The 14,515-nt window shown below is 34.0% G+C and overlaps 1 protein-coding gene across 1 annotated transcript in view; it reads right to left on the bottom strand.

Moving 5' to 3' along the window:
• Nucleotides 1-14,515, bottom strand: part of LOC142236207 (uncharacterized) — a 78,060-nt gene that overhangs the window by 21,143 nt on the left and 42,402 nt on the right. The window contains exon 5 of the mRNA XM_075307473.1: nt 3,826-3,960. Within this exon, the coding sequence (XP_075163588.1) occupies nt 3,826-3,960 (135 nt within the window). The remainder of the gene's footprint in view (nt 1-3,825; nt 3,961-14,515) is intronic.

Raw genomic sequence — 14,515 nt, 5'->3', positions numbered from 1 at the left:
ATTACGCCACAAGGCTATGGGATTCAATTAATAGCGATACTTTGTTATGATTTATTCGTTTAATCCCCTCCAACAGGGGCCAAGTGGATAAAATAAGACTGCTATCAAAAATGGAATACGCTGAAAATTGGGTTTCCGACTTAAGCATCACCACGGTGAAATTCTAAAACTATCTAGCGTTGTTTAATGTCTGAGAACTGTTATTAGATATTTGGACAAGGGAGTCTCTTTTTCCACATTTTAATTTGAATTAATACACAAAAAAATCCATTTTATACAGAGTGGCTGATATGTAACGCAACAAAGAAGAGCGCTATATTTTTATACCCTCCACCATAGGACGGGGGAGCCACCGTGGTGCAATGGTTAGCATGCCCGCCTTGCATACACAAGGTCGTGAGTTTGATTCCTGCTTCGACCGAACACCAAAAAGTTTTTCAGCGGTGGATTATCCCACCTCAGTAATGCTGGTAACATTTCTGAGGGTTTCAAAGCTTCTCTAAGTGGTTTCACTGCAATGTGGAACGCCGTTCGGACTCGGCTATAAAAAGGAGGTCCCTTGTCATTCAGCTTAACATGGAATCGGGCAGCACTCAGTGATAAGAGAAAAGTTCTCCAATGTGGTATCACAATGGACTGAATAGTCTAAGTGAGCCTGATACATTGGTCTGCCACCTAACCTAATCTAACCTAACCTAACCTAGGATGGGGGTATATTAACTTTGTCATTCCGTTTGTAACACATCGTAATATTGCTCTAAGACCCCATAAAGTATATATATTCTGGGTCGTGGTGAAATTCTGAGTCGATCTTAGCATGTCCGTCCGTCTAACTTCCGAACGAAACAAGCTATCGACTTGAAACCTTACACAAGTAGTTGTTATCGATGTAGGTCGGATGGTATTGAAAATGGGCCATATCGGTCCGCTTTTACGTATAGCCCCCATATAAAGGGATCCTCAGATTTGGCTTGTGGAGCTTCTAACAGAAGCATATTTTTGAAATTTGGTATATAGTGTTGGTATATGGTCTCTAACAACCATGCAAATATTGGTCCACATCGGTCCATAATTATATATAGCCCCCATATAAACCGATCCCCTGATTTGGCTTGCGGAGCCTAAAAGAGAAGCAAATTTCATCCGATCCGGCTGAAATTTGGTACATGGTGTTGGTATATGGTCTCTAACAATCATGCAAAAATTGGTCCACATCGGTCCATAATTATATATAGCCCCCATATAAACCGATCCCCTGATTTGGCTTGCGGAGCCTAAAAGAGAAGCAAATTTCATCCAATCCGGTTGTAGTTTGGAACATGGTGTTAGTATATGATCTTTAACAACCGTGCCAGAATTGGTCCATATCGGTCCATATTTATATATAGCCCCCATATAAAACATTCTCCAGATTTGACCTCCGGAGCCTCTTGGAGGAGCAAAATTCATCCGATCCGGTTCAAATTAGGCACGTGGTGTTAGTATATGGTCGCTAACAACCATACCAAAATTGGTCCAATCACACAAAACTTGGTCCATATCGGTTCATAATCATGGTTGCCACTAGAGCCAAAAATAATCTACCAAAATTTTATTTCTATAGAAAATTTTGTCAAAATTTTATTTCTATAGAAAATTTTGTCAAAATTTTATTTCTAGAGAAAATTTTGTTAAAATTTTATTCGGTTCATAATAAAATTTTCAACATTGTCAAAATTTTATTTCTATAGAAAATTTTGTCAAAAGTTTATTTCTATAGAAAATTTTGTTAAAATTTTATTTCTGTAGAAATTTTTGTCAAAATTTTCGTTCTATAGAAAATTTTGTCAAAATTTTTATTTCTATAGAAAATTTTGTGAAAATTTTATTTCTATAGAAAATTTTGTTAAAATTTTATTTCTGTAGAAAATTTTGTCAAAATTTTATGTCTAATTTGTCAAACTGAATTATATACGTATTGGATCGATCTTTTTTGATTTAATATATACCACGTATGGACTACAATTTAGAAGATGGTGTTAGGAGGTTTTAAGATACCTTGCCATCGGCAAGCGTTACCGCAACTTAAGTAATTCGATTGTGGATGGTAGTGTTTAGATGAAGTTTTTATGCAATCCATGATGGAGGGTACATAAGCTTCGGCCTGGCCGAACTTACGGCCGTATATACTTGTTTTTGTCTAATATATACCACGTATGGACTAACTTACAATTGCGAAGACGGTGTTAACAAGTTTTAAACTAACTGTCCATCGGTAAATATAACCACAACCACTACCTAAGTAATTCGAGTGTGGATGACAGTATTTAGTAGAAGTTTCTACGCAATCCTACGTCTGGCCGAGCTTATGGCCGTAAATATATACTTGTTTTTATTAAATTTATTAATCAGATTGTGAAAATGTACATCGTTCCGTTACGGCGTATGTCTTTAAAGTAAAGCAAGTTTTCCCTAAAGTAACGAAACACATTTTGATTTAAAGAAATCGTCCTTAAATTAACTGAAATATTGAATCGTTAGATTTAAGTTAAACATTTTTTAAATAAAGACCAAGACTTAAGTTAAGGATTTGACATCTTTGGTTTAAAGTTTTGTTTTGCAACTAAGAAAACATTTTTCACTTTGAAGTATCGGTTATAATTTGGATTTGCATTTGTTTGTATGTATGAGAACAAAAATTCGATAAATGAAATTTCTATTCTAATTTTAATTTTATTGATCCTAGATTTAAAGCTACATACGTTGCTAAAAATGTATTTATGTTAACTCTTTCACTAACGAAATAAACTTAATGTTATAAACTTTAGTTTTTTTTTTACTAACAGCATATAGAACAAAAATTGTAATTGTGGGGACCTAGCTCAATTGCTTTAGGAGCTATATGAGTTTATTCTGAAAACTTGATTCATGAATTGTGACAAAACGGCCTTACGAAAATAAGAGCTATAATATATTTCGAAGTTGGAGAGAAAAACTACAAAAGCGAACACGAAAAAAACATCAGCTATAGGTTTTGTATGGACGTTCATTTACTAGATACAGAGAGTAGAAAAATGGTCTCAAATTTTCGTATTTTTAGGTTATTGTTAAACAAGTTTATATTTGTACTCACCAATATGAAAAATATTTCTAGCTTATTTAGTTTAAAGCCTCTACTTTAAAACAACATTAAGAAATAAAGGGAAACTAACTGGGAAAATAGTGTTTGGTGTCGTTTTCGAATGTCCTCCTAAGTGGACATCGGTAATCAAAGGGTTAAAGTCACCGCATATTTGGCTCGGAATCATACCAAAATTCTTAAATCTTTGGAACTAAGTAAACTATTGTTTTTTTAGTGTGGTATTTAAGATTTGGCTGTATTTACTTTTTCTTTAAAGCCATTCGTTCATTGATTCATTATCTACTCGCTTTCAACACATGGATCTGCTGGCATGACAAAAATTCTCCGATTGCTAAACCAAAGGCCCAAAAGCTATTGTTCAACATAAGTGTTAAACAATAATGAATTAATTACCCTAACTACAATATCTTTACAAAATGTCCTTCTATTTCATCTATAGCATCTAAATGATGCCGTTACTTCTGAAAATTTTCTCCTTCAATATACTTTGAGCAAGGACGACTTGCACAAGGGCTGTGTGCCATGAAGCAGGAGAATGTGTTCCAATGAAGACTATAAACACCATCATTGTTCATCACCATAACAATATTCCTATACTCACCAATCTTCTTTCGGTGAGGGGGAGATATGAAATGCAGAGATGTTAGAATATTGCATGTATGCTCGCATGCAATATCCTTTTTGTTGTACATATTTGTACTTACTTGTTGGCATCGTTGTTATATCCTGGCATTTGCATGTGAAACGTAGTTTGCAATAACTCCTCTTGTGGTCTAATAATTCAGCCAGTTCGTTGAAACATTCTCGACAATTGCCACAAATTAATGTGTCCGGATTGCCTGTAAAATACAAATATAAATTCAGACGTAAAGAATCAACAATATTGTATAATGTGGTTATGGTTATAGAAATAGAGGACTTATACGCGTAGATATTATAGGTTAGGGAAATAAAAATCAACAAGTATATACGGCCGTAAGATCGGCCAGGCCGAAGCTTATGTGCCCTCCACCATGGATTGCGTAGAAACTTTTTCTAAACACTGCCATCCACAATCGAATTACTTGGGTTGCGGTAACGCTTGCCGATGTCAAGCTATGTATCTTAAACCCTCCTAACACCATCTTCTTCTAAAGTAAATCCATATGTGTTATATATATTTAATTAAAAAAGACCGATTAAATACGTACATAATTCAGTTTGACAAAATTTTCTATAGAAATACAATTTTGACAAAATTTTCTATAGAAAAAAAATTTTGACAAAATTTTCTATAGAAATAAAATTTTGACAAAATTTTCTATAGAAATAAAATTTTGACAAAATTTTCTATAGAAATAAAATTTTGACAAAATTTTTTATAGAAATAAAGTTTTGACAAAATTTTCTATAGAAATGAAATTTTAACAAAATTTTCTATAAAAATAAAATTTTAACAAAATTTTCTATAGAAATAAAATTTTGACAAAATTTTCTATAGAAATACAATTTTGGTTGATTATTTTAGGCTCGAGTGGCAACCATGATTATGAACCGATATGGACCAATTTTTGTGTGATTGAGGATCGGCTATATATAACTATAGACCGATATGGACCAATTGTGGCATGGTTATTAGCGGCCATATACTAACACCACGTTCCAAATTTCAACCGGATCGGACCTCCTCCAAGAGGCTCCGGAGATCAAACGGTTTATATGAGGTCTATATATAATTATGGACCTATATGGACCAATTTTTGCATTGCTGTTAGAGACCATATACTAAAACCACGTACAAAATTTCCACCGAATCGGATGAATTTTGCTCTTCCAAGAGGTTTCGAAGGTCAAATCTGGGGATCGATTTATATGAGGGCTATATATAATTATGCACCGATATGGATGGTTGTTAGAGACTAATTTTTGCATGGTTGTTAGCGACCATATATTAATACCATGTACCAAATTTCATCCGGATTGGATGAAATTTGCTTCTCTTAGAGGATCCGCAAACCAAATCTGGGGATCAGTTTATATGGGGGCTATATATAATTATGGACCGATATGGACCAATTTTTGCATGGTTGCTAGAGACCATATACTTACACCATGTACCAAATTTCAGCCAGATCGGATGAAATATGTTACTCTTAGAGGCTTCGCAAGCCAAATCTGGAGGTCCGTTTATTTGGGGGCTATACGTAAAATGGACCGATATGGCCCATTTGCAATACCATCCGACCTACATCAATAGCAACTACTTGTGCCAAGTTTCAAGTCGATAGCTTGTTTCGTTCGGAAGTTAGCGTGATTTCAAAAGACGGACGGACATGCTTAGATGGACTCAGAATTTCACCACGACCCAAAATATACACGCAAAGAAAAAAAATGTTTGGAAAACGTGTACCGAAAACGTTTTTCTTGTGCTAGAGTTTTTTGAATTGCTTCGAAAATTTTAAACTTTTATCACCGAAAAAATTCGTTTGTTACAAAATGTTTATTTTTTCAATAAAAAAAGTTATTTTTGGAAAAACAACACAGTCCATTTCGTTTATATCAAACAATGTTCTTTTCTGACTTTAGGTCTTCAATGAGACACATTTTACAGTTCAAAATTTAATATACTACAATGTAATGTTGAACATTTTTCGGAATCTTCCGAACATATCTGGAATATATGTAAAAAAAAAACAAGTATATACGGCCGTAAGTTCGGCCAGGCCGAAGCTTATGTACCCTCCATCTAGGGTTGCCAGATGATGGTTGCCGAAATCCGGGACATTGCGCCGTACATTCCGGGATTTGTCGGGACAAGCAAAAACAGTCATATTTTTCGATATTAGTTCCCCATGTTTTATCACTTTATAAATTTGCATAAACGCCATGGCGTAGTCGTAATTGTCAGCAAGCTTAGAAATTCCTAAATATATTGGAGCCTCTGAAACTTTCTCCCAAGATGGCTGCGACGATTTTATATAAAACGTAAATAATTTTGGGAATATTTTTTTTTAAACGGAAACCGAAACTCATATTTACTGGCATATTACTTTCGGGTTTGGCAAACAAACTTAAGCTCTGAGGTGACAATCGCTGCTTCTTTTGTAGTGGCTTTCGACTGGACTGGGAATTTGGATATCGCCATGGACATGGTTTTAGGTATATTTCGTATCCGAATTGGGGATTGTTATAGTGTCACTAAAGGGTCTATGGTAATCATAGGATAAAATCGAACTTTGAAATGATGGCAGGGAGCACAAACTTGACTTATAATTTGTTAAAATGCATTTTGCAGAAAAACGTGAATTAGATATTTGCGTTTTTTTTTTTACATTTACTACTCAAGTGACAGCTGATGATTTTGATTTTTTTCTCAAAGTAGTGAGATTAAATGAAATGGTACAAAATCGGACAAACAAATGTACATTTAAAATGTATGAAAATCCAAAACCAATAATATTTTTGAAAGCGATTTAATTTTAAATCGTTTTCATTTTTAAGAAATGTAAAAAAAAATAAAACATATGCCTTGAGTAATTGAAATTCCGGGATATTTGGTAAATTTTGTGAAAGATCCGGGACACTTCCTAGAGACGAAATTCCGGGACAATCCAGGCGAATCCCGGCCATCTGGCAAGCCTACCTCCATCATGGATTGCGTAGAAACTTCTTCTAAATACTGCCATCCACAATCGAATTACTTAAGTTGCGGTAACGCTTGCCGATGGCAAGGTATCTGAAAACCTCCTAACACCATCTTCTAAATTGTATGTAGGTACATACGTGGTATATATTAAATCAAAAAATTTTGACAAAATTTTCTATAGAAACAAAATTTTGACAAAAATTTCTACAGAAATAAAATTTTAACAAAATTTTCTATTGAAATAAACTTTTGACAAAATTTTCTATAGAATTAAAATATTGGTAGAGTATTTTTGGCTCGAGTGGCAACCATGATTATGAACCGAATAAAATTTGAACCAAATTTTCTATAGAAATAAAATTTTGACAAAATTTTCTATAGAAATAAAATTTTGACAATGATGAAAATTTTATTATGAACCGAATAAAATTTTAACAAAATTTTCCCTAGAAATAAAATTTTGACAAAATTTTCTATAGAAATAAAATTTTGACAAAATTTTCTATAGAAATAAAATTTTGGTAGATTATTTTTGGCTCTAGTGGCAACCATGATTATGAACCGATATGGACCAATTTTTGTGTGATTGGACCAATTTTGGTATGGTTGTTAGCGACCATACTCTAACACCACGTTCCTAATTTGAACCGGATCGGATGAATTTTGCTCCTCCAAGAGGCTCCGGAGGTCAAATCTGGAGAACGTTTTATATGGGGGCTATATATTATTATGACCGATATGGACCAATTATGGCACGGTTGTTAAAGATCATATACTAACACCATGTTCCAAATTACAACCGGGTTGGATGAAATTTGCTTCTCTTGGAGACTTCGCAAGCCAAATCTGCGGATCGGTTTATATCGGGGCTATATATAATTATGAACCGATGTGGACCAATTTTTGCATGGTTGTTAGAGACTATATACCAATATAATGTACCAAATTTCAGGCGGATCGGATGAAATTTGCTTCTCTTTGAGGCTCCGCAACCCAAATCTGGGGATCGGTTTATATGGGCGCTATATATAATTATGGACCGATGTGGACCAATTTTTGCACGGTTGTTAGAGACCATATACCAATACCATGTACCAAATTTCAGCCGGATCGGATGCAATTTGCTTCTCTTTGAGGCTTCACAAGCCAAATCTGGAGATCGGTTTATATGGGGTCTGTATATAACTATGGACCGATGTGGACCAACTTTTGCATGGTTGTTAGAGACCATATACCAACATCATGTACCAAATTTCAGCCGGATCGGATGAAATTTGCTTCTCTTTGAGGCTCCACAAGCCAAATCTGGGGATCGGTTTATATGGGGGCTATATATAATTATAGACCGATGTGGACCAATTTTTGCACGATTATTAGAGAGCATATACCAACACCATGTACCAAATTTCAGCCGGATCGGATGAAATATGCTTCTCTTAGAGGCTCCACAAGCCAAATCTGGGGATCGGTTTATATGGGGGCTATATATAATTATGCACCGATATAGACCAATTTTTGCATGGTTGTTAGAGACCATATACCAACATCACGTACCAAATTTCAGCCGGATTGGATGAAATTTGCTTCTCTTTGAGGCTCCGCAACCCAAATCTGGGGATCGGTTTATATGGGCGCTATATATAATTATGGACCGATGTGGACCAATTTTTGCATGGTTGTTAGAGACCATATACCAACACCATGTACCAAATTTCAGCCGGATCGGATGAAATCTGCTTCTCTTGTAGGCTCCGCAAGCTAAATCTGGGGATCGGTTTATATGGGGGCTATATATAATTATGGACCGATGTGGACCAATTTTTGCATGGTTGTTAGAGACCATATACCAACACCATATACCAAATTTCAGCCGGATCGGATGAAATATGCTTCTGTTAGAGGTTCCACAAGCCAAATCTGAGGGTCCCTTTATATGGGGGCTATACGTAAAAGTGGACCGATATGGCCCATCTTCAATACCGTCTGACCTACATCAATAGCAACTACTTGTGCCAAGTTTCAAGTCGATAGCTTGTTTCGTTCGGAAGTTAGCGTGATTTCAACAGACGGACGGACATGCTTAGATGGACTCAGAATTTCACCACGACCCAGAATATACACGCAAAGAAAAAAAACGTTTGGAAAACGTGTACCGAAAACGTTTTTCTTTTGCTAGAGTTTTTTGAATTGCTTCGAAAATTTTAAACTTTTATCACCGAAAAAATTCGTTTGTTACAAAATGTTTATTTTTTCAATAAAAAAAGTTATTTTTGGAAAAACAACACAGTCCATTTCGTTTATATCAAACACTTTTCTTTTCTGACTTTAGGTCTTCAATGAGACACATTTTACAGTTCAAATTTTAATATACTACAATGTAATGTTGAACATTTTTCGGAATCTTCCGAACATATCTGGAATATATGTAAAAAAAAAACAAAAAATAAAAAAAACTTTGGTCGAAGCAGGGATCGAACCCACGACCCTTGACATGCAAGTCGGACGTAGCAACCACTGCTCCACGGTGCCAAACTAAATGTTTGTTTCTGTTAAATAAACTTTGTTTATTCGATTCGTGGGCGCCGCAAGCTATACTATATAAATATAACTTATATGGATATTTATCTATTGATGACCATAACAGGTACATAGCTCAGTGGTTAGTGTGTTGGCTTACAAAGTGCATGGTCCGCGGTTCGATTCTCCGTCCAGGCGAAAGGTAAAAAAAAATTTAAAAATTTATAAAATCGTATAATTTCTTCTACATTGTTGGTATTACAGGAAAAGGTGTTAAGAACTAAAAAATCTCGTGGATGTGAGAAAGATGTAAGGGAAAATGCAATTAGCAAGAAAACAATGATTTTTTTAAGTTTGTCTTTATGAAATTGTTTTTACATCCGGGAAAAGAATAAACGTTTATCACAAAAAGTATATACTTTTCTTCCAAATACACTTCCTTACAGCGAAAAGCAAATGAGAAACGAACTTTGTTTGTCTAAAATTTCGTTTGGGAGGAAAGAATTATTTTTTTGCGTGTATATACTTTATGGGGTCTTAGAGCAATATTTCGATGTGTTACGAACGGAATTACAAGGTTAATATACCATCCATCCTATGGTGGAGGGTATAAAAATAAACCATTTCCAAACATAGACTAAATTTAACAATCGAATAAATGACGTTTGCTTCATTTAAAATCGTTTAATATTTTCCTTAAGAAACCTTTCTCAAATTTTAATGCAATGTTCTATGAAAATGTATGTTTAAGGGAAAATAGATAAAACATTTGTAATATGTTTCAATCTCCAGCAAGAAACGAGTCGCCCAAAAAGTAGTACAAATTTTGTTTTTGTATCCGCAAGTGATGGAAAATTGGTGCAGAAACGATGGATTTAACATGGGCTAGTCATAGGGCGGATGTCCACAATTTGAACAGCCGTTGCACTGAATTTGCACAACTTCTTAAGGTGTGATCCGAATTCAGTCTTTCAAAAAAAAAAAAAAAAGAATTCTTATAATTGTTCATAATTTTTAATTCATGCTAAGGCTTGTCTGAAACGTTTGACCTCAAATATTTTTTAAAAATTTGCAATATTTCTAGAATGGATTTCGCATTTGTTCGACAACATTTTAATAATTTGTACCATTTTTTTAATTATTACTCTTTTTTTAACAAAGTAAAAATAATCCATTAAAAATATGAAAAAATGAGTTATAAACAAGTATATGCGGCCGTAAGTTCGGCCAGGCCGAATCTTATGCATCCTCCACCATGGATTGCATAGAAAGTTGTACTAAAGACTGTCATCCACAATCGAATTACTTGGGTTGCGGTAACACTTGCCGATGGCAAGGTATCGGAGCTCAAATCTGGGTATGGGTTTATATGGGGGCCACATATAATTATTAACCGATATGGACCAATTCATGCATGGTTGCTAGAGACCATATACTTAGATCACGTACCAAATTTCAATCGAATCGGATGAATTTTGCTCCTCCAAGAGGCTCCGCAAACCAAATCTGTGCGTCGGTTTATATGGAGGCTATACGTATAGTGGTCCGATATGGCCCAATTGCAATACCATCCGACCTACATCCATAACAACTAATTGTGCAAAGTTTCAAGTCGATAGCTTGTTTCGTTCGGAAGTTAGCGTGATATCAGAATTTCACCACGACCCAGAATATATACTTTATGGAGTCTTAGAGCAATATTTCGATATGCTACAAACGGAATGACAAAGTAAATATACCCCCATCCTATGGTGGAGGGCAAGGCCGTAGCCAGGATTTTAATTGGGGGGGGGGGGGGGGGGTGTTCAACTTAAAAAAAAAATATTCATATAATCTCATGTGTAGAAAATTTTATTTATGCATAGGTATGTATACAATATTTTTATACCCACCACCATAGAATGGTGACGGGGGTATAAAAAATTTGTCATTCCGTTTCTAACACATCGAAATATCGATTTCCGACTATATAATGTATATATATTCTTGATCAGGGAGAAATTCTAAGACGATATAACGATGTCCGTCTGTCTGTTTTAATCACGCTACAGTCTTCTATAATGAAGCAATCGTACTGAAATTTTGCACAAACTCGTCTTTTGTCTGCAGGCAGGTCATGTTCGAAGATGGGCTATATCGGTCCAGGTTTTGATATAGTCCCCATATAAACCGACCTCCCGATTTGGGGTCTTGGGCTTATAGAAATCGTAGTTTTTATCCAATTTGCCTGAAATTGGAAATCTAGAGGTATTTTAGGACCATAAAGAGGTGTGCCGAAAATGGTGAGTATCGGTCCATATTTTGGTATAGCCCCCATATAGACCGATTTCAAGATTTTACTTCTTGGGCTTCTAGAATCCGAAGTTTTTATCCTATTTGCCTGAAATTGGAAATCTAGAGGTATTTTCGGGTCATAAAGAGGTGTGCCGAAAACGGTGAGTATCGGTCCATATTTTAGTATAGCCCCCATAACATCGATCTCCCGAGTTAACTCCTTGGGTTTCTAGAAACCGTAGTTTTTATATGATTTGCCTGAAATTGTAAATATTCTGGTATTTTAGGCTCACAAAAACGTGTATCGGATTAAGTTTTTATCGATCCATTTGGTAATGCCTCCATATAGACCGACTTCACTTCTTGAGGGTGTAGAAGGCGCACTGATCATGAAAATTGCTTGAAACTCAATGTAAAATTTCCAGATTTTACTTCTACAGATTTAAGATTTCAAATCAAGACTTTATTTTATAATTTTCTTGCACACTTACAAGAGATGTTAATGATTCCTCTAAAACTCAAACAAAAATGGTTCTTATAAATCCAGAATCTGATATAGTCCTCATAGGTGAAATCTTTAAATTTATCTTCGGGAAGTGTCCTCAAGTCCTCAAGCCCTCCTGAAATTTCAAAGGAAACCCTAATATTTGGTTCATGGTGGTGGGTATTTAAGATTCGGCCCGGCTGAACTTAGTGCTGTATATACTTGTTATAATATTAAATTGAGCCGACGGGCTTTTTGGGCAGCAAATAAATCAATGACTTCTTCAGTCGGCACATTTATTCGGCGATGAACCGACATTAATGCCAATCCTTTGAGTCTACTCTCGCTAGTCGAATTTCTAAGATACGTCTTTAATCTCTTCATTGTTGAAAATGAACGTTCGGATGAGCACGTAGTAACTGCAGGGATGGAAAATGCAGTACTATAGTACTTTTTTCAAACCATTTTCACCCCGGTCAGTACCGTAGTACCCCCGCGAATGATTTAGTACCTTTTGTGTAGACATTTTTGAGTCGATATCAGATTTATGGTGCAATAGCTTTGACAAAATATTTTAATATTTTGAGAAAGTCTTTATCAACCTTATTTGCTAATAGTATTTTACAAATATGGCAAAACAGACATGTTCATGTGGGAAAAAAATCTCGATTTTGTAAAAGACATAGTCAAAAACAGGATTTTATTGAACTTCAAGAACGTTTTAGTCGAAAAAAGAATGCGATTCTATATTATCGATTTTTTATTTCGGTAGAAAATGTTGTCAAAATTTTATTTCTATATAGAATTTTTGTAAAATTTTATTTTTATAGAAAATTTTGTCAACATTTTATTTCAATTGAAAATTTTGTACAAATTTTATTTCTATAGAAAATTTTGTCAAAATTTTATTTTCTTTAAAATTCAGTCACTTGACAATAATCTTCCAGTGAAATTTTTGTTGAAATTTAGTAAGAAGTAGCTTTCTTAAAAATTGTATTTTCCATTCCTGAGTAACTGGCAAAGTGACCAAAATTTTTAAAAGAATATGCACGTTTGGAAAAATCTCTTTATTGCTTCCATCACTGAATTAGGCAGGTTCTTTTCGCAGGTTTTGCGCCATTTCATTTACACATGTGTGTTTGGCTGTTTCGTTGTTGTTGCTATGGCCAAACAAAGCGAGTCATGTTCACAAAAAGAACAACAAACACACATAAAAAGCAGAAATACATTTTCCAAAAATGAAATTTGTGGTGCGAGAACAAAAATAATTTGTTTTTTTTTCCGACCGTCGTTTGACGGGTTTTTCAACTAGTATTCTATGATTTGTGCAAGTTTTATAGGTAAGCGTTTTTCAAAATAAAACCTCCAGCTTTCTTCAACATCTTCGATAAGATTTTTCTATGCAGCTAAAAATATATATTTATTTATATAAAAATATTCATTCATTTCGGGGGGGTTTGATCCAATGTGGGTCAATAAATTTCGACCTATCATGTGAAAAAAAATAAATGAAATGAAATGAAAAAATTTTCATATAATGTACGATGCTTTTCCTAAATACTATGAAAAAGTAATTTTTTTTTGTAGTATCAAAAGAATGTTTTTTTGCATTTTATTCTCAATAAAATTCATAAAAATGACGAAAAATCCCATAAAATTGAGCTAATCATTAAAATAATGATATTCTTCATTAACTGAACGAAATATTTCGTTATTTATTAGAAAAACCGTAACAATAACGAAAAGTTTCATCGTATATATGAAATTGTTTCATTAGGTAAATTTTAATGACAAACTTCATTAATTTTACGAAGCTTTTTCTATCAATGTTTGTTGCCATTCAAAACTATATATATATATATATATATATATATATATATATATATATATATATATATATATATATATATATATATATATATATATATATATATATATATATATATATATATATATATATATATATATATATATATATATATATATATATATATATATATATATATATATATATATATATATATATATATATATATATATATATATATATATATATATATATTTATGTGGTACAGGGTATAATAACTTTGTGCATTTGTATGTAACGCCAAGAAGGAAAAGTCTGAGACCCATTGTTTAGTATACCGATCGTCTTAGAATTAAATTCTGAGTCGATTTAGCGATGTCCGTCTGTCTGTCTGTCTGTCTGCCCGTCTGTCTGTCTGTCTGTTGATGTATTTTTGTGTGCAAAGTACAGCTCGCAGTTTTAGTCCGATTGTCCTAAAATTTGGTATAGGGTCCTGTTTCGGCTCAAAGACGATCCCTATTGATTTTGGAAAAAATCGGTTCAGATTTAGATATAGCTGCCATATATATTTTTCACCGATCTGGTCATAATTGGCGTGTATATCAACCGATCTTCCTCAAATTCCGTACATCCGAATATTTTATGAGTCTCGAAAAACTTGCAAAATATCAGCAAAATCGGTTCAGA

This window comes from Haematobia irritans, chromosome 4, assembly GCF_050003625.1.
Source record: "Haematobia irritans isolate KBUSLIRL chromosome 4, ASM5000362v1, whole genome shotgun sequence".
NCBI classification, from domain to species: Eukaryota; Metazoa; Arthropoda; class Insecta; order Diptera; family Muscidae; genus Haematobia; species Haematobia irritans.
Note: the sequence above shows the minus strand (reverse complement) of the source record. Positions and strands in the feature narration are given on the sequence as shown.